The 20763-nt window shown below is 48.4% G+C and overlaps 1 protein-coding gene across 6 annotated transcripts in view; it reads right to left on the bottom strand.

Moving 5' to 3' along the window:
• Window positions 1–20733, bottom strand: part of USP20 (ubiquitin specific peptidase 20) — a 43229-nt gene extending 22496 nt beyond the window's left edge. For 2 of the 6 annotated variants that reach the window (XM_072778289.1, XM_072778295.1), the window contains exons 1-6: window positions 20584–20733; window positions 7895–8011; window positions 6615–6711; window positions 2719–2772; window positions 980–1042; window positions 482–613 (exon numbers count right to left, since the gene is read on the bottom strand). In XM_072778289.1, the coding sequence (XP_072634390.1) occupies window positions 482–613; window positions 980–1042; window positions 2719–2772; window positions 6615–6695 (330 nt within the window). In that variant the 5' untranslated portion in view covers window positions 6696–6711; window positions 7895–8011; window positions 20584–20733. Of the gene's footprint in view, window positions 1–481; window positions 614–979; window positions 1043–2718; window positions 2773–6614; window positions 6712–7894; window positions 8012–8304; window positions 8544–11578; window positions 11739–15110; window positions 15226–20583 lie in introns of those variants that run through there. The other 4 variants (XM_072778291.1, XM_072778292.1, XM_072778294.1 and 1 more) reach the window with 4 other exon arrangements.
• Between the last annotated feature and the right edge of the window lie 30 nt (window positions 20734–20763).

Below are 20763 nucleotides of genomic sequence, written 5' to 3'. Positions count from 1 at the left end.
ACCCTAGCCCGAGGCTGGCCTCCAGGCGTGGGCTTGCTGGGCCCACCACCTACAAGTGCTGCACAGGGTCCTGCTTGGAGCATCGTTAGGAGGGTTTCCAGACATTTCCCACATAGAAACATGCCGTGGTGACCACTGGGGGTTCCCGTGGGATATATCTTAGAGCTGGGGTTGCGGGGGCTCTCCACAGGCCCCAGGCCAGAGCTCCCACAAGCCCTGTACTTGCCCACAGCCTCCCCATGGCCTATGAACTCCCAAAGGGAGGCCCTTCCCAAGAGGACCTTTGTGTCCTCAACCCCCAACGTGAGACTTAGCCCAAAGTCAGGGCTCAGTACGCATTTCCTGGCACCTGAGAACACTGCCCAGGAACAGATGCCATCTGGGACCCACCAATCCCTGTTCTACCAACACCTGGGTCACAAGGCCCTGCCCTCGACATGTGTCATCACCACCTGCACTGACCCCACTGCACCCCCTTTACCTGCTCCGAGAACCTGGGTGAGGGGCCTGCTGGGTGGGCTGCCAGCCTCTGCTCCAGGAACACCTCCTTCTCACAGGCGTAACACCACACCCGGAATGTGGTCAGGTTCACCGTCAGGTTATGCTTTTTTGCCTAGAGGGCAAGATCCAAAATGAGGTTGAAGACACACTGGCCTAGTAGCAGGTGCCCTGAGGCTGCAGCAGGGCAGCCTCAGTAAAAGGCCCTGCTGGGACAGACGCCTGGAAGCTCAGAATCTGCTCATCCTCCAGCCAGGAACGCCAAGGGCCACCACTGATCAAACACATGCATATGCTATAAGCTTGCACCTGCATATCAGCACTTGCTCCTTTATAGGAACCCGGTTATGCTTATTCTTATTTTACAGACATAGCCATTGAGGCCCAGAGGGGGCAGATGGAGCTCAGAGGCTGCTGGAGCCAGGGCCTGAATTCGGGGCCAGCTACCTGCAGGGCCCACGCTCCTGGCCACAGCACTCACCTGAGCATGAATGGTGCTGTGGTCAGCGAAGGATTCTCCGCAGCCAACATAGGGGCAGGCGACCTGCAGAGAGGGAAAGGGAGAGGCTTGGGGCTGGCTCATCTCTGCCATCAGGACCCACAAGTGACTGAGGCCCTGCCACTCCATGGGACAACAGGTTTACACACCTGCAGTTCCAGCTGGACAGGATGGCTACCATAAAAGCTGCCCCTGACCTCTGAGTGAGGTGGGCAGGGTGCCCTGGGCTATAGGCCTCCTGCAAAGACCCCAGGTGGGGTCACAGCTAGATGCGGGCCAAGCTGAGGCTTGGCTATGGCACCCAGCACTCTCCCACACTTCCTTTTGGGGCAGTAATTAGGACCCACAAACTGGACCACAATTGTGGCCCACAGAGGGGCCTGTATGTTCCTTATGACCTCGCCTTTGGCCTTGTGCTCCCTTGTGCCGAACTGCAGGCATCCAGCCCAGTGATCAGCCTGCTTCTCCACAGATCAGCACTATACAGGCTTGTAGGACCTCTGGTCACAAAGGATGTGTCATTTTCTCCTAGGGGAGAGGGCTTCCAGAAGGCAGGACCATGTCTCACATTTCTTGCTGTCCCCCGAGGGCCCAGGCTGTACCCTGTGATCTACTTTATAACGGAGTGATAGATCCTAGAGGATGAAACCAGAGTGCCCTGGTGGCTGGCCCCTGTGTCTTCTGCAAAGACAGACTTGATCTGTGATGTCCTTACCTGCTCAGGTCAGGGTTTTTTGGGGTTTTTTTTGTATTTGTTTTTAAAACTTTTTTTTTTTTTAAGATTTTATTTATTTATTTATTTATTTATTTATTTATTTATTTATTTATTTATTTATTCATGATAGACACACACAGAGAGAGAGGCAGAGACCCAGGCAGAGGGAAAAGCAGGCCCCATGTAGGGAGCCTGACATGGGACTCGATCCCAGGATTCCAGGATCATGCCCTGGGTTGAAGTCAGGCGCTTAAACCACTGAGCCACCCAGGCTGCCCTTGTATTTGTTTTTAAAGAAATTTTAAGTGGCAGTCATTTTTGGCATGATTATAAAATGCAATAAATACATACTTTTAGAAAATTTGGAAAATACTACAGAATTACAGAAACAAAATGGAAACTAGCCCAAATTCCACCCCCCTACTACCCCCGACAGAAAACTGCCATGCTTAGATATCTGTTACTCTTTTTAATAAGCAATAACAATGAGACGTGACCAGATTTACTGGGCATGGTCTATGGGCCATGCACCCCGCTGAACCCATCACAGGCATCATATCTCATCAAATCTCCCCTAACCCCATGCACGAGGCAGGGACAGTTGCCCAGCATGTGGCCTCTCCTTTACAGGCTGGGAGACAAGACCCAGGCTGGCCCAGGGACAGGCTGCTACTAAGGAGAGCCAGGGCTCAGAGCCAAGCCGAGATGCCTACAGCAAGTCTCACATAGATGTGCGAGTATAGATGTTGCCTTTCGCGCAGATGGGATCATTTACACCAGGGTCTTCCACAACCTCCTGTTTTCTCTTGTTATTTGTAGTGGCTGCCAGGTGGCCAGCTGGGGGATGTGCGGTCTCTGGCGCCCTCTTGGTTTGGGCCATGCACCTGAGACATCCAGGCCCCGTGTCCCTGCCTGAGGTTTCCAGGAGTACCCACCAGAGACAGACGCTCCCAGCCCAGAGTCTAGACCAAGCTCCACACTCCCAAAGGCGACAAGGATGCCTTACCTGGAGACAGGCCCACAGGTTTGGTCCAGTAACACCACATGACTGACAGGCTCCCTGTGTGAGAGGAAGGGCCAAGAGTGAGCAGCCTGAAGGAGCCACTCCAGCCAGAGGTGCCACACACCCCCACCATTGCCAACGGTTGTACCCCAAAGCTCTCCACTTAAAGGCTTATTTTTTGCCTTGAAAAGGCTTTCACCCACCTGCCAATCTAAATATCCTTCCTCACAGGGCACTTTACACTTTACTGTTTGAATTTTATTTCATCATGTGCTGCAAAAACATTTTCCATAAAATCATCTGAAACTTAAAGAGACCTGTTAATATGCTCTTTTATCGCGCCCTCCACTCTTCCTTTGATGACCGTGTAAGCCTTTCTCCCCATCTAGACTCTGGGCTCCATGAAAGAGGGATGGTCTTTGTCTACCCTCGTGACTTCACAGAGCCTGGTACAAACTGGGAGATCACTATGTTTGCTGACCACAGAAAACACTGAGTGCTCTGGTCTTCTGGGTGGCAGAGCCTGCTTCTTGTCTACCAGTGTCTCCCCTTCTCGCTTTAGTAACAGAATGCATGGCTCTGGGCTGAGCACACAGCCAGCCAGCCGCAGACTATTTCTCAACCTTCACTGTGGTTACCAGGCTTAGTTCTGGACACAGTGACAATGGAAGTGATATGTGCCACTTCTAGGCTGTGCATGCACACACACACACACACACACACACTCACACGCGCGTGCGCCCCCCCACCCCCAATGCCTTCTCCTTCTTCCACTGGCTGGAAGGCAAATGCAAAGGCAGGAGCGGAGGCAAGCACTCTGCACTCAGAGATGAAAGCCATGTGTTAAGAATGGCAGCGCCACCCCGCCTGCCATCCCACCTAGCTCTGGACTGTTCCAGGAGAGAAAAGGAAACGTCTACCTCATTAAAGATACTGTATCTCAGGGTCTCATTACAACTTAAAATGTGCCCTAAATAATCTTGTCTGCACATGTGTCAAACAGCAATTCCCAGGTAAGCCTCCACAGTGCCCAAGGGGCCTCAATCAGTGGAGGTGGGTTCTAAGTGCCAGCTCTGACAGCAGTTACATACAGCATGGGGCTCAGTCAGAGCAAGAGGGACACCTGCTGAGGATGACCATGGCCAAGTCCTTCACACATTGCTCACATTATTCCCGCCACTCTATGCTGCACTCCTTTTGGACAGATGAGGAACTGAGGCTCTGAGGTCCTGCTGGGCTACAGAGCAGGCTTGGGAAAGGGAAGCTGGGGAGGCTGAGTCATCGAGCCCCCACCAGCAAAGCAGACCTCCTCCTCCCATGCTTCCAAGGGGAACTTCTCATTCTCATGAAGCACAGTTTATGGCTCTGTCGGGTTGAGGTGAAGAAAGTTGGAACAGAGGTTCACAGCCTGACAGGGTCTCCTGCTGAGGTTGCCATGGGCAGCAGGAGACCCATTTACTTCATGCCCTTGAAGCAGTAGCCCCTAACCTTCCTGAATTTGTTATCTCTTGTGATTTTCTGATTTCAACAATTCACTTCCATCTTCCAGGGCGTCCTTTTTGCTTCAGTCATTTGAATGACAACAGTATCAAGCACTTCTCTTTTTTTAAGTAGGCTCTGAGTCTCTGTGGGGTTCAAGCTCAAGACCACGAGATCCATAATCACGTGCTCTACTGACTGAGCCAGCCAGGCACTGGGTATGCTTGTTCTAATAGTCCAGATGATACATACACACGATACACAATTTGAAGTAGAGAATATAAATGCAGGGGGATCCCTGGGTGGCTCAGCAGTTTATCGCCTGCCTTTGGCTCAGGGCGCAGTCCTGGAGTCCCGGAATCGAGTCCCGCGTCGGGCTCCCTGCATGGAGCCTGCTTCTTCTGCCTGTGTCTCTGCCTCTCTCTGTATCTTTCATGAATAAATAAAATATTTTTTAAAAAGGAGAGAATATAAATGCAGAAAGCATCTATGTGCTGGAATAATGTAAACCATGTCCCTTCATACTTTCTTCTGATACAGATGTATATGCACATATTTAGGGCAAGGGGTGTGATTTGTAGGAAAAATAAGCTCATACTATACGTATTCCTCTGACTCATGCTTCTGCCACCTTTTTGTGGTCACCTTTCCAAGTCTGTACACAGACACCACACCTCGTCCTTTGCAATGACCACAAGGTGCTCCACCCTGTAGGCACAGCACAATTGACCCCCTCCCTTCTTGATGAATATTCAGACTGCTGCCAGTTTTCTCTTACAAATGATGCTTGATAAAGACTGCTGCATTTGTATCTTTATAACTGGTGCTTATGTCTCTGCTGGATAAACTCCCAGAAGTGGAATAGCATCTCCGAATGAACAGGAATGCCTATCTAGCCCAGCATGTGTGTGGTCTCCTTCCCTCCATCACTGTCAGCGCTGATCGCATCGGCCTGTGGTTCACCCGGCAGATGAAAATGCCATCACCTTGCTATCACCAGCAATACCCCTGGCCACTGGTGAAGTCAAGTATCTTCTTTTAGAAGTTTCTTGGCCATTTGTATCTCCTCCACTGTGACCTGTTCCTATCCCTACCTCTTCCGGTATTTTAAAAACAACCATGGTTTCATTTTGTAGATTCCTGGATGCTCAGAGAAGGGTGGAAGACACGCTCCCAGAAATACAGGCCTGAGACATCTCCAGATGTTCTCAGTCTTCCAGGTCCAGAAGCACTAACACTTCCAAAAGGCTGTATGACCCAGTCCAGATCTTCCCTCCTTGCTCCCTTCTTTGCCCTCAGGTCCCCCTATTCCTGTCTCTTCTGGAGGAAAATGCCCTTGGCTTGTCTCATTTATTCCTTTGTGCAGACTCAGAGAGAACCCAGCGTTAGTGCAATACACCACAGCCTCACTCCACCCCTCCTCCAGACCACAGAGAAGCGAGAAACTACTTCAAAAGAAGCCACAGGTACTTTGAAGACCTGATCCTGCCTGCAGGCTCAGATGAAGCCAGCTCAGGCCAAACCCAGGACCTGTGCCCGGAAAGAAGAGCTGGCAATTTGTCTAGGAATCTGACCCTGGACCCCATTCCCGGGGAGTGTGTCCTCCACATGTTCTACCCTCTGATCTGTCCTCCCCACCACCCCCTACACATAATGGCATTTCCAGGAGACCCTTCATCACAGCATCATATCCCCCACATGAGAAGAAGAGCCAGGGTGCCCACCCATGGAGGCTCAGTTATGGGGCTCATACAACGAGATACCATGCAATTCCAGGGCAAAGACCGAGAAAACTGTCTATGTACACAGGGTTGGAAGAGCTCCAGGATACACTGTCCTGTGAATAAAGCAAGTTACAAAAGTATCTGCAGTATGCTACCTTTTAGGTAATGAAGGGGGAAATGAAAAAATCAGCATATTTGTATTTAAAAAGTCTGAAAAGGAACAAAAGAAACTAAGTGGCTCCCTAAAGGTGGGACAGGGAGAGTGAGCACAGGGTGGGAGGGGGATTTCTCGACATTGATATTTTCATATTGTTTGATTTTGAACCATAGGAAACCCCAGTCAGAGAGGCCCACCTGCGCTTTGGGCCTCTCAGGGCCCTCCTCAGGTCACAGGTGTCAAAATGCCCATGGACTCTCAAAACATGATTCATTCTCTGCCTTGGAAAGGCTCCATGCTCCCACTCTGGCAGCTAATGCACTGAGCATCGGTGGCTTCCAAATGGAGTGGGCTAAGTGATAATTAACGGCTATTAAGACACAGCCCCCGGAAACAGACGCCAGCCCTTCCATTTACACAAAAGGCTAAGCAGAGACTGTCGGGAAGCCAGATCTTCCATAAACCTTTGGAAACACCTCTACCTCAGGACCGCAGTGCCCCAGGTGTGGGCCCCAGCCCTGTAAAGCCTGACCCTTTACCTTAGATTTGAACAGCAAGTCTTCCTTGGTTACCTCCCCTATAGAGTCAAGGTGAGGACAAAAGTCCCTGGAGTCCCCCATTCTGGCCTGGTCTCACCTACAAGAAAACACAGGGAGCCTGGGTTAATGGCAGCCACTGCTGGAGGGAGGCAGGGGCTACTGGTTCACCACATTGACTTCGGTCTTGAATCCTGGCTCTGCCACATATCATCTGGTGACTCGAGGAAGCTACCTAACTTCTCTGAGCCTCAGTGTCCTTCTCTGGGAATTGGGCCTGACAGTGACATTGATCCCAACGGGTTGCTCAAGGACTCGCAAATGGCTACATGTGAAACTGGTGAAATGTGAATAAGCCCTGTGGGTTGTACCAATGTCAACTTTACTGGATGGAATGCTGTACTATAGACATATCAAAGATATGGTACCACTGGGGGAAACCGAGTGAAATGTATTTAGGACCTCCCAGCACATTTATGGCAACGCCCTGAGAGTTACTACTATTTCAAAAGAAAATGTATAAAAATGGAATTCACTTTAGCCACTCAAAACTTCAGCAGAAATCACACCCCCACCTGACTGCTGATTCTAGCTCCAAACCATTGCCACAAAAGGTCCAAACCAACCAAGGACTGAGTGGCATCAAGGTGGTTCAATCAAAGCCAGAGGGTCTGTGTCCACCACAGGAGGTTGACCCCTACCTCTCCTGGAAGGCCCCTCCCAATCAGAAATGGTCAGCCAGGGGGCAACTAGCCCAGGCTCCCAGCCAGAACAGGTGCCACGGGTGCCATCAGGTTCCAGGTAGCACATTGAGTGGTTTCCATGCATTATTTCATTACAAACCTCCCCAGCCATCTTCGAGGCAGCTGTGGTTCACCCCATTTTACAGATTAGGAAACGGGGCGTCCTTCTTAGCTCATGTCTCACAGGAAGGAGTGCTACAGCCAAGGCCCTGCCCATGTTCGCTCTCTTTTTAACTTGGGAAAATGTAAACACGCAGAAGCAGACAAAACTGCACAGCTCCCTCCCATGCACCCGTTACCTGGCTTCAACCATGAGCCATTCATGGCCAACCCTGCTTCAGCCCAACCCCCCACTTCCTCTTTTTTTTGGCAGGAGATTCCCAGATACGACACCATTTCATCTGTGCACGTTCTTCTAAAAGATAAGGGTTTGAAAGAAGAAAAAAGATATAACCACAGTTCCGTTATTTCACCCAAAAGAATTTCTTCCTCAGTCCGTGTTTAAGGGCTACCCTGGAGACAGGAAGGTTGTGGGCCTACCTCTGTGTAAAGCGACACCCCCAGGGAGCAGCTGACATCTGCATCCTCCGTGGACAGTGGAGAGCCAACAGTGGTGGCCGCGTCAGCAGGGGTGAGTGGAGGCCTCAGGCAGGGCACCTGGGAAGACAAACCAGCTATACTTCATGCAGCTCTATTATTTTAAAATCCCTCTTTGCACCGACCAGAGGCTGAAAATTGGCCCAAATTCCTCCGGGGGCGGTGGGAGGAGGCAAGTGAATTTTTGGATATTTGGGCAACCTATAAGCTGGACAATAAAAACACACCACTACCTGGATAGCGAAAGAAGGCTTGTATAGAGCTGGCAAATAGAGCCAGCCCCACCTTGAGGGTGTGCAACCCTTCAGTAGCCACTGCTGGGCATTACTTTTATGATCCCTGAGAGCACTGACCTTTAAGGGTCTATAAGAGAGGCCAAGGGCCTCTCCAGCTACTGCTCCCTCTGGCAGCCACAGCACATTAACCCTCCAGGCAGAAGGCTCAGCCCCTCTCACGCATGCCACTGGGACCCTCAGATCATTCTTTCTGCCTCTTCCAAGGATCCTGTGCTGCTCAGAATCCCCAACCTTCAAGTCTTAAGCAACCCCAGGTTAGAGGCACAACGGAGCCCATCCATATGTCACCACTGCCCCCCACCCCACTTCCCTACTGGGCCACAGTCTCCCAGATGTGGGCAGTTCAAAACGGGAGAGGCAGTTAGAAGCTAACACTTAAAATAGTCACATGACAATGATGGGTTCAAGGTTCTAAATTCCAAGCTTCCTCACTTGAAGCCAGATTTTTAGGGTTTTGGGTTTTTGCTTTTTTTAATTTTTTTCCCCATTTCCACTGAGGTTAAGTGCACGGGGTTGGCAAGCTGCAGTACATGTGGGGGATGGGCAGAGTGGGGAGGGAGGGTCTTTGGTGTGTGCCCCATCTCTCCAGCTAGATCACAGAGCCAGCTTATGAGCTTGATGCCCAGAGCTACAAACGATGCTTAGGACAAGGATGATGGTGACAGGCCCGTCTTGATTCACATGTGCAATCAGACTACTTAAGTTCCTCCAAATCCAGATGGGGGGGAAAAGAGCCCTGTGGCCAACAACCCTCCAAATACCCTCATTGCCCCTGTCTTACAGAAGAAACAAAACTAGAGCTTAGTTAACTATAGGACTTGGCCACAGTCAATCCTTAGCTAGTAAGTCATGGGTGGGTATTTGATCAGATTATCTGGTACAGAGCCATGCTCTGAATCAGGGCTTGGCAAATCTTGTCTAGGAACTACCAGGCAGTAAATAATTTAGGCTTTGTGGGCCATGTTAATCTTTATCACACATTCTTTGTATTTTTTTAATAATGTATTAAAACAAAAAAAATGTATTAAAACAATTTTTTAAAAAAATTCTTTGGCACCTGGGTAGCTCAGTGGTTGAGCACCTGCCTTTGGCTCAGATCGTGATCCCCGGGTCCTGGGATCAAGTCCCGCATCAGGCTCCCCACATGCTTCTCCCTCTGCCTCTCTCTCTCTGTGTCTCTCGTGAATAAATAAAATCTTTAAAAAAATTCTTAGCTTGAGAGCTCTGCAAAATAACCTGGGCTTGCTTCCATAGCTTACTGCCTCCTGTTCTAAATTACTGTGCTGTTGGGATCTCACCAAAATGAGCCTGGCTCACGGACATTCCACGTTTCACAGCAAATCACCATCTTAAATAAGGTAAATAGCAAAGAAGAGTCCAGAGGTTTAACGTGGCTCCAGATTTTTTCCAAGTAAATACTCAGGGTGTGTGCAAAGACAGAATGATAAAAGATATGTGCTGTTTATAATGGGGGGAACTGGACATAATCTAAGCTAATGACAACAGGTATCAGACAAATAATGACACACCCACACTCTGTTGTACTGTGCAGCCACTAGAAATGTAAATATTGAATCTTCCTATCCACAAAATTAAACTGGATCTAAGTATATAGAGAGATACACCATGTTTGTGGATTGGTGCACTCCATATTGAGATATCCATTCTGCCCAAATTGGTCTACAGATTCCATGCAATCTCGGTCAAAATTCCAGCAAGCTTTCTTGTAGAAATTGTCAAGCTAGTTCTAAAATGCATACAGAAAAAAGTCAAAACAATTTGGAAAAAGCACAAGGATGAAAGACTTAGACCATCTGAGTGAGGACTTTCTATAAAGATTCAATCATCAAGTCAGTGTGGCATTAACTCAAACACGGACACACAGCTCAAGAGAGTAGAAGCGAGCGTCTGGAGTTAGACCTGCACATATGTGGTCAAATGATTTCAAAAAAGGTATTGATAGCAGTGCCTGGGTGGTTCATTTAAGCATCTGCCTTCAGCTCAGGCTATGATCCTGGAGTCCTGGGTTCTAGCCCTTGCATTGGGCTCCACATTCAGTGGGCAGTCTGCTTCTCCCTCTGTCACTGCCCCTCCCGTTGCTCATTCTCTCCCCTCTCCTCTCTCTTAAATAAATAAAATCTTTTCTTTTTAAAGGTACGGATATAATTCAACAGGCAAAAGACAGTCCTTTCAATAGAGGTTCTCTATATGGGAGACAAAATTACCTTTAACCCCTACCTCACATCATACACAAAGCTTATTTAGAAATAGAACACAGACTATGTAATTGGTGGCCAATAGAGGTTTTAAAAGATCTTCTCTTTCTTCTTATTCTTTTCCAAGGTTCTCAAATAGTCGGGCTATTCCAATATACATCATTGAGATGCACAGATTGCTTTCCCATTTTCAAATTGATGTGACATCTTCCCCTAATTCTTTTTCCTCTAGTTCTTCGTTTGCTCATGGCACTGCCAGAGCTCAGCTCCAGAGTCCTTCAGTTTTTCCCCTTTTTCTCTGGCCTTCACATCAGTCATCTGCTGCATCTGCAGATCCTCCCCAAGCCACACACTCCCTTCTTCCATTTGTGCTGGAGGGCTCTGGGCATGCTGCCTGGCTCCTCCATTACCAGACCCCGCTGCTATTTCCTGCTGCTGCCCTTCTCAGAGCATACGTGATCAGTGACATCTTTTAAGGCTTATGCATGTGTTTTTATCAACATACTTCTTAGAATTGTAAAGCCCCAATGTTCACCATTCTCAACCCCGGCAGCACCCTGCCTTCCTCCAACTCTTCTGCCTCTCACTTCATTCACATGATTGCTACCTGCCATAACGAGGGCTAAACAGTCATTTGTGTTTTTGTTTTTGTTTTTTTTTTAGTCCTTTGTGTTTTTAACAAGCCTTCTCTCTTCCTCACCTTCTGTTTCCATAAACTCAGTATGTTTTCTTTTTCTTTTTTTAAGATTTTTATTAATTTATTTGAGAGAGAGAGCATAAGTGGGAGGTGGGGGAGGGCAGAGGGAGAGGGAGAAAGAGAAGCAAATGCTGCACTGAGCAGGGAACCTGACGTGGGGCTTGACCCCAAGGTCTCGGGATCATGACCTGAGTCAAAGGCAGATGCGTAACTGACTGAACCATCTGGGACCCCCAATATATTTTATGTGCTTGTATTTCTTTATCTGTTTTTTTTTAAAACCATTGGCAAGCCTCTGATGTGAGTGAGCATGTCTGCTTTGGCAATAAGTGAGATGACATTCATTTTCACATAAACTCAATGTCCAACGGTTTAAGCTTATGTCCTGAAGGAGCAATGAAGTAGAGCAACACCGCACCTTTATCAGGCTTCTGATGTCCGTTCACCGGAAATTCTGCACTTAGTCTTCAAATTTACTAGCAATGTGGTCAAAAACAGGCTGCCAGCAATTACATTATGGGCTGTATCTCCAAATCCTGGGGTATCAGCTATTGTGAGCAGCAACTGAACACCATCTCCTTAAAAAAAAAAAAAAAAAAAACCCAGATGTATTTATTTGAGAGAGAGAGCATGAGCAGTGAGTGTGTGTGTGTGTGTGTGTGTGTGTGTGGGCGGTCAGAGTGAGAAGGACAAGTCAACTCCCTGCTGAGCAGAGAGCCCGATACGGGGCTTAATCTCACGACCCTGAGATCATGACCTGAGCCAAAATCAGACACTTAATGACTGAGCCACCGAGGTGCCCCAACATCACCTCCTTTGATTAAAACTCTGTACTGTTCTACCTGTGCAGTCTTTTTTACCGTGGGAAGTACCTGAATGCCCTGGAGACTACAAATCTGTGAAGAATAGGAGTTGATTAACATCCACGTTCCCAATCCAGATTAACCTATAGCCATAATGTGACAGGTAGCCCCTGTCCACCAATTTTCTGTATACTTGGTTTGGGAGCTTTGCAAATGCCGCAGAGCCTTCAAGGTCCATCCATGGAGCTACCAGGGTGCTACTGCAGATGCACCTCCCTCAGTAGGGGTGGATCTGAGTGATCCCACATCCCTGATTCCCCCATGACAAGCCCTGGCATAGTCCAGGTGGCCAGTTCTGGTCTCAGACTTCACAGCAGTAAATATTTAAACTCTAGAACTTCTAGAGGAAATCATAGGAGAGAACCTTTGCAAGTCTGGAGTCCGCAATGTCTTAGGACACAAAAGGTCTTCATTATAAAAGGAAACATTGAAAAACTGAGCTTTTTCAAAATTAAACATTTTTCTTTTCAAAAGATGCCATTAAGGAAATGAAAAAGCAAACTACAGACTTGGAGAAAATGTTCACATTACATGTATCTAACAAATATCCAAAATATATACAACCAAAGGAGGATAAAGTGTTCACTTCCTCTGTGGAAGGATAAACTGTCCGATTTTGTGAAATAGGTGAAGGATTGTGCAAGTACTTCACCAGGTAAGAATGGCCAACAATCACATAAAGGCATGCTCAACATTGTTTTTGTTTTTTTTTTTAAGATTTTTATTTTTATTTTTTTAAATTTTTATTTATTTATGATAGTCACAGAGAGAGAGAGAGAGAGAGGCAGAGACATAGGCAGAAGGAGAAGCAGGCTCCATGCACCGGGAGCCCAACGTGGGATTCGATCCCGGGTCTCCAGGATCACGCCCTGGGCCAAAGGCAGGCGCTAAACCGCTGCGCCACCCAGGGATCCCTCAACATTGTTTTTGAGATAACATCTCACAACACCAAGGACATCTAAAACTAATAAAATCTATAATACCAGGTGTTGCTGAAGATGTGAAAGAATTTCATTAATAGGACTGTAAAACAATGTCAAAAGCTGGAAAATAGCTTGGCAGTTTCCTACAAAGTCAAGCATATACTTGTCACATGTCCCTGCAATTCCACTGTTGGATATTTGCACAGGAGAAATGAAAACATACCTCTACACAAAGACTTGTATGCAAACATTCATAGTAACTTTATAAATTGCAAAGACCTCCCCAGGTCCAACAACAGGAGACTGAAGCCAACTAACAGTGTATTCATAGAATGACATACTACTCAGCATCAAAAAGAACCCAGGATAGGGCATCCCTGGGTGGCTCAGCCGTCTGTCTGAAGGCAGGCACTTCAGCCCAGGGCGTGATCCTGGAGTCCCTGGATCGAGCCCCACATCAGGCTCCCTGCATGAAGCCTGCTTCTCCCCCTGCCTGTGTCTGTGCTTCTCTTTCTGTGTGTCTCTCATGAATAAATAAATAAAATCTTAAGAAAAGAAAAAAAAAAAAGAGCCCAGGATATACAGCAACAGGGGCAATTCCAAGCACATTAAACCGAGTCAAAGAAGTCAGTTACAAAAGAGTACATAGTCTATGATTCTCTTTATATGAAATTTCAAAACAGATAAAACTAATCTAAGGCATTAGAAACTGGGTCAGTGGTTGCCTGGGGCAGAGGGTGAGTCCATACTATAAAGAGGCAAGAGGGAACTTTCTGTGGTGTTGGAATGTTCTAGATCTTGACTGGGGTGGGATTTAGCCAGGTCTCTATACCTATGAAATCTCAGGAATTGCATCTTTAAAGTGCATGCATTTTGGTGCATGTAAATTATAGCTCAATAAAGTTGATCAAAAGTCCCTTTTTGTTTAAAGATTTTTTCTTTTACTTTATTTGTAAGTAGGCTCTGTGCCCAATGTGGGACTTGAACTCGTGACCCTGAGATTAAGATCCACATGTTCTACTGACTGAGCCACCCAGGTGCCCCCCACTTCTTGGTATACACCCCAAAGTACTCAAAGCAGGGACTTGGATATTCATACACCATGTTAATAGCAGCATTAGTCACAAGAACCAAAGGAGGAAGCAATGCAAGGGTCCGTCAAAAGACGAACAGATACAAAAAATGTGCTATATCCATACAACAGAATATTCTCTAGCTTTAAAAAGATAGAAAATTCCGACTCACACTTCAACAAAGATGAACCTTGAGGACATTATGCTAGGTAAGATGAGCCAGACACAGAGATAAATACTATACAATTCCACTTCTAGGAACTACCTAAAGGAATGAAATCTATAGAGACAGAAAGTAGAATGGTGGTTGCCAGGGAGAGGGAGGGGTCATGCTTAATGGAGACGAAATTTCAGTCTGGGAAGAAGGGAAAGTTCTGGAGATGGATGGGGGTGATGGTTGCACAACAGTGTGAATGTGCTTTAATGCCAAGAGGCTGCACACGAAAGATGACCAAGATGCTACATTTTATATGTATTTTAATGATATTTCAAAAAAATTTTCAAAAATAAAAAAAATTTCTGAGGTTGCATACACACACACACACACACACACACACACACACACACACATTCCCCCCAAGGGCAGGGACTTGTTTTGTTCACTGCTACAGCCCAAATACCTAGAATGGCATCTAAAACAGTGACTTCTCAGTAAATACTTGTTGGATGGATCAAAAGTATAAAAAGCCATAAAACACCACCACAGAAAAATTCCACTTTGATAAACTAATCTTGCTTTGTGCCTACGATGATGTTATCATCATTCCAGGGGGATGGAATCAAAGTGATTTTTGTCTCCTTCTCTTTTGCTTGTCTGCATTTTAACAATGAACTGATGTTGCTTTTGTAATACACAATACACAACCTGATAGGTTACTTGTAAGTATCTTTAAAGTTTCCAAAATAAAAAGAAAGTCTGTCTGGCCTAGTTGGTACATAAGTTGTCCCTCCTGGGCCCTTGCTTTTCCCCAGATCCCTGAGAGAACACTGGGGAAGCTTGACCTCCATTCCCTGGGGGCTCTCCAGACCCTAAACAGGACACCTGAGGTCCATTTTAGAGAGGGGGCAGCACCTGAGTGGTCCCAAAATACCTGACAGAGGAAGTGCCTCAGCTGCTGAGTGGCTTGAAAGTCTAACCCTTCACCATGTGACTCATTCACTTGAAGATCCTCTCTTAATGCCTTTGTTTTTGTCTTATTAACTTCCGTGTTAGATTATAATTTTTCATCTCCTCCCGCCTATCCTGAAAATAGAAAAAGGCTTTTTACGTGGCTTCAATAAAATTAATATACACCTCTGTAGAAGCTGGAGAACACTGACAAACATAAAATGGCATAAAAATCACCTGGGATCCTCAGGGGTGTGGTGGTGGTGGTGGTGGTGGTTACTGTGTTAGTTACTCTTGTTCATGTGTATGAATGAAACTAGAATGTAACAGATACAGTTTGTATACAAGGTTTTTCTGTTTATATCATGTAGATTTTTCCTGTCACTAAACTTCTTTTCAACAACTTCATTTCTAATGGCTGAATAACATCTCACATACAATTTAAGCTATACCTGGGATGCTGGGGTGGCTCAGTGGTTGAGCTTCTCCCTTCGGCTCAGGGCATGATCCTGGGATGAGTTCTGCATCAGGCTCCCCGTGGTGAGCCTGCTTCTCCCTGTGCTTATGTCTCAGCCTCTTTTTCTGTGTCTCTCAAGAGTAAATAAATAAAATTTTTTAAAAAAGAAAACAATTTAAGCTACCCCTTACTTGGCTGCTTTCCTACTCTTAGCCACTTAGGATATTTGTGTGTGTGTGTGTGTGTGTGTGTTACGATTATAAAAAAGGCAGTGAGAAATATTTTGGGATATAAATCTTTGACTACATCTTTGAACCAGGAAAAATTACTGGGTCAAAATGTATGTTCTGAAGGCTCTGGATACATATTGACAAAATTCCTCCTAGATCCACTATCTAAATTTATCTGCCTACCAAGGAGCACGCCCAACAGAAAAGTTTGAAGTTGGGATCCCTAGGTGGCTCAGTGGTTTAGCACCTGCCTTTGTCCCAGGGCATGATCCTGGGGTCCTGGGATCAAGTCCCGCATCAGGCTCCCTGCATAGAGCCTGCTTCTCCCTCTGTCTGTATCTCTGCCTCTCTCTCTCCCTCTCATGAATAAATAAATAAAATATTAAAAAAAAAGAAAAGTTTGAAGTTGATTAACATTTTTTTTCAGAGCTGATGGTTAAAAACATCAGTGTGTATGGAAGGAAAAGCTGAGTGGCAGTACCGTAAACCGTGGGTGTTTACTGTTCTGCACACAGCACCTGAAATGTCAGAAGCACCTGGTCAACAGGCCTGTGTTGCATTTATCTCCACTGCCTAGAAGCTTTCACTTCGTTTTATCTTGGTACCCAACTGGCTTGGCTTGGGGTAATGGGACACATGCCAGGTTTGGGCCCTGCCCTCATGGGCACATAGGCCTGTATTTCAACACCAGGGTAGCTGTTTGCAGCCACTGGGGATGTGATCGTTACTAGTGGCAGCCACCTTTTCCTGTGCTCATACCCCATGCTGGCTGCTTTCACATACGTTAGCCTCAGGGTTGACCCTAATTGAAGGAGGCAATGAGACAGCTAGCCCTGCGTTCAGCAACTTGCTCTGAACGCTTGGCCTCCTCTCCTGGGGCAGAGAAAGCTGCAGGAAAGAGGCCCTGGCAGGTCTGGCACAGAGCCCACCCATGTCAGGCCCCAGTGAGGCTTCCGATAGGGTTCAGCATGAGGGGAACCTGCAGCAAGGAAGGGGGGAAGTGCTCCAGCCAGGCAGACAGGCAGCACCTCTGGGCCGGGCACCAGCCACTCAGACCAGGCCTAGGGTGCCCATTACTCATCGTTTTCCTGGCAGTTCTGGCTACCTCCTCCTCCCAGCTGGGAGCCCAGTTCCTTAGGACGGGAGATGGGATGCTGCCAAGCCCCTGCCAACACGGGGACACCTACCTGCCCTGATCCTTATCATACCAGCCATCTCACACTCCACACACCTGCCCATACCCCTCAGACCCTCAGAGTATGATCCCTTTTCCTTCCTCCTGCCCTCTTCTCTCTCTCCTATTTCCAAGCAACTCCATTTCCCCTAAAGCCCAAATACATCCCTTCCATCAACCCAGTCCTAATTCCCTAGAGTTCAACATCCTCCTGACACCCAAGCAGAACCCACTGCCTTGGGAGTGGCCTTGACAAGTCTTGCTTCCCCCACACCTCCGTTCTCATTTGCCTTACTCACCTCGCCCCTGCCTAGAATGGCCCCATGCAGTGAAACTGATACTAATGGCACTCACTGAATCCTTACCGCTGTCCTGGAAGGCAGGCAACACCGGGTGCTCAATCCATCTCCACCTCCACCTCCATCACTAAAGGAGGAGAGGCTGAGGGTCAGAGAAGTGGAGTAACTGGCTGGAGGTCACACAGCTACTGAGCTGCTGATCCAGGTTTTGAACCCAGGACTGCCCTCCCTGAAGTCAGTGTTCTGAACTGTCAGCTCCACATTCTCCCAAACAGCTCCAGCCAGCCTGAAGTGGGGACGATCTTTACCTCCTCCCAGCCAAAACCCTCATTCTAAGGGCAGCTTCCTCTGGCCTCCTTCACAGGAGCCATTTCTGAGTCATGATTCACAAAGCACTTTTCTTCTCAACTTAAACTCCTGAAGTCAAGGAGAATACCTCTGAAGCCTGGCACTGCAACTTGTTCCAGGCTCTGGAAGAAGAGTCAGTTCACTGGAGAGGGCATGGGTTTGGGGCCACCTCAGGCTGGCAGTTTTGTGGGGTTAGTAGGCTGGAAGCAGTGACTGGTCCCGGCCACTGAGAAGCCACAAACCCTGGAGTGCTCAAGTAAAAGCAGAAATATAGACTGAAAAACCCTGAAACCGCAAAGCAGGAGAGGCGCAGAGGGGTTCATGCCAAAAGTCTCATAGACAGCAAATGGCAGAACAGGGACTCCAGTGGGGAAAGAGGCTCAGAGAAGGGAAGGGTCATGCCCAGAGTCACATGGTAAATTGGCAGAGCTGGGGCTTGAACTGAGAGTCAGGACCTAGAATTCACTCTACTGTTATATCATGTTACCGACCTAACCACAAATGAGAATATATCAATTTAAATTTGCAATTCGGTCCCACCTCCTATTCGTGATTCCCTCACCTCACTCTATTTCCATACCAGTCATCACCCGCTAATATACTTTACATACTTATGTTATTAGAACCTAACGTCCATGGTGCCTGGGTGGCTCAGTTGGTTGGGCGTCTGACTCTTGATTTCTGCTCAGGTCATGATCTCAGGGTCGTGGGATAGAGAGCCCCGCCCTCAGTGTGGAGTCCTCTTGTCCCTCTTCCTCTACTCCTCCCCATTATCCCCTCCTTCCTCATGCTCTCATTTTCCCTCTCTCAAATAAATAAAATCTTAAAACAACAACAACAACAACAACAACAACCTAAAGTCCACTAGATCAGGGATCTTTCATCTCTTTTGTTCCCTGGCATACTTCAAGCACCTAGAACAGTGCCTGCTTCATATAGTAAAAGCTCAGGAAATACCTGAATAAATAAATTAGTCCAACAAAATTTTATTGAACACTTACTGCAGCCAGGCTGTGAACTGCAATGGCTTTGCTTCATCCCAAATCTACCTAGACATTAATGTTCACTGAACCCTGAAACAAGTCTGACTCCAGAAAGGAGCTGCTAGCAAACCAACCCAAAATGAGCCAAACCCATACATTTCCTTAAACCACCACTGTCAAAACCAAAACATGACACATCTCTAAAGAGAACCCAAATTTCCTGGAGGCTCCCTCTGAGAAGCACTTTCATCTCACCCCCCAAAAAGGCCCAGCAACACTTAAAGAGTCTGCAGCCCCTTTGCCCAGCCACCCACTGCCAGATTCACAACTGCCACTTTCCAAGCACTGCTTTTGCTAAACAGATCTCAGACCTGCCACAACCCAGGAGGGGAGTAGCACGGGGCACTCTGGCCCTGCCAAGCAGGGACAGCTCATTGGTACCAGGTGCTCCTGCCTGGGATGTCAGAAGAGAAGAGGGGTCTAGAAATGTCCTTGGCCTTCTGGCCCTCTCCTTAGTGCTGTCCAATACCTCCTAGTAGGAGGGTTGCTGGGTGGGCAAAATCAGAGCCACCTCTGAAAAGCGTGACGTCTGCAGACATGGAACTCCCTGGGTTCCCGCAGCAGTGCCCAGGGAGCCTCCCCTTCAGCCAGCAGGGACAGGGTGTCCAGTGATTCCCAGGTGCATCTGGGGTTCGCTGAACCAGACTGCAGAAGGCAAGACTTTGAGATTTTAATATATGGCTTTTGACCAAAGCCAAAAAGCTGTTCCAAGAAGTCCTGAGTCCATCTGTCTCGGTCCAAGGAAAAAGAGCAGCAATCTCGAGAGACTGTTCCAGAGAAAAGGAAGGCATTCCAGAAGTGCTGCCCTGCTTCTGAATGGTCTTCCAGAAGAGGAAACCAAAACAGTCTCCATCAGCGCCTCCCCCCAACCAACCATCACAACAGCTACAGCAAACATTTACTGAGCTTCTACTGTGCATAACCTGCAGCAGAGGTGGGCCTGCCACTGATCCCTGCTCCACCTTCGCGCTGGGTAACCTTAGGCACCTATTGCCTTTCTGAGCCAAAGTCTCCTCGCTTGCGAAATGAAAAATAACTCGATCTACTTCATAGGATTGTGGGAGTTCACAGAGACGATGCTTAGCCCGGTGCCTGCCACACAGCAGTGCTTAGTAAGAGGCAGTGCTTTCGGGGTAAAGGACCGGCCTATACTGAGAAAGGGAAAACTATTTAAGAGGTTTCTAGAAGTCCTGTAAGCCATCCTCGATACATTTAGTTATTTCCTAAGCGGTTCGTTGATGCCTGTTTGCCTGTTTCTTTTCAAATAAACGTAATCCTCACAGCATCCTCGGGGTGGAAAGGCGGAGGGCAGGGCGACAGTCGTCGTGACAAAGGACGAAAACAAGGCCCCTGCAGGTCCGGGGAGGCGGCCGGCAAGCACACGACAAAGGGCCCTCTCTCTGCCCTCAAACCCCCCGGAGTGGGTTCGAAACCTCGGACGCAGGGATGAAGTGGCTGGAGGCCCCCACTAGCGGGGCAGTCGGCGCCAGGACCTTAATCTACCATTGCTAAGAGGCGGTCATCTTTTATCCCTAAAGAAAAAAAATGCACGTCAAGGCCCAGACCCTGGGGGAGTAAGTCAGCGCCCCCAGACGCCGCACTCGCGCTTTCAACTCGTGCTGGGTCGGGCGCCGCAGAAATAGGAGATGGCGGCCCCCAGTTCCGGAGCAGCAACGAGCCCCCCAGGGTTGCAAGTGGGGCATCGGGGCCCCGAGGGCACCCCCCGGCGCCGCCGGAGGAGGGGAGAGGGCGGCAGCGGCCGGGGGTCCCGGGCTCCGCTCACCGGGCAGCGGCGTCCTGCGCACCCGGCAGGGCCAGGCCCCATCCGGCCCGCAGCCAGGCCAGGGGGGCCCCTGCCGGGAGAGGCCCGGCCCCCGAAGCAGCCGGCTGCGGCCCGGAACTCACCTGCCGTCGCAACCGCGCCGCCGCCGCCTGTCAGTTAAGCGCACCCACAGCCGCAGGGCGCAGGGCCGTGGGACCCGCGGACCGCGCCCCGCCTCCTGCCCCTCGGCCGCCCAATCGGAGAGGCGGACGCCACGGCTGGGGGCGGGGCCGGCGGGCAGTGTGGGCCGGGGGCGGGGCCAG

The sequence above is a fragment of the Canis lupus genome, chromosome 16 (assembly GCF_048164855.1).
Source record: "Canis lupus baileyi chromosome 16, mCanLup2.hap1, whole genome shotgun sequence".
NCBI lineage: Eukaryota > Metazoa > Chordata > Mammalia > Carnivora > Canidae > Canis > Canis lupus.
Note: the sequence above shows the minus strand (reverse complement) of the source record. Positions and strands in the feature narration are given on the sequence as shown.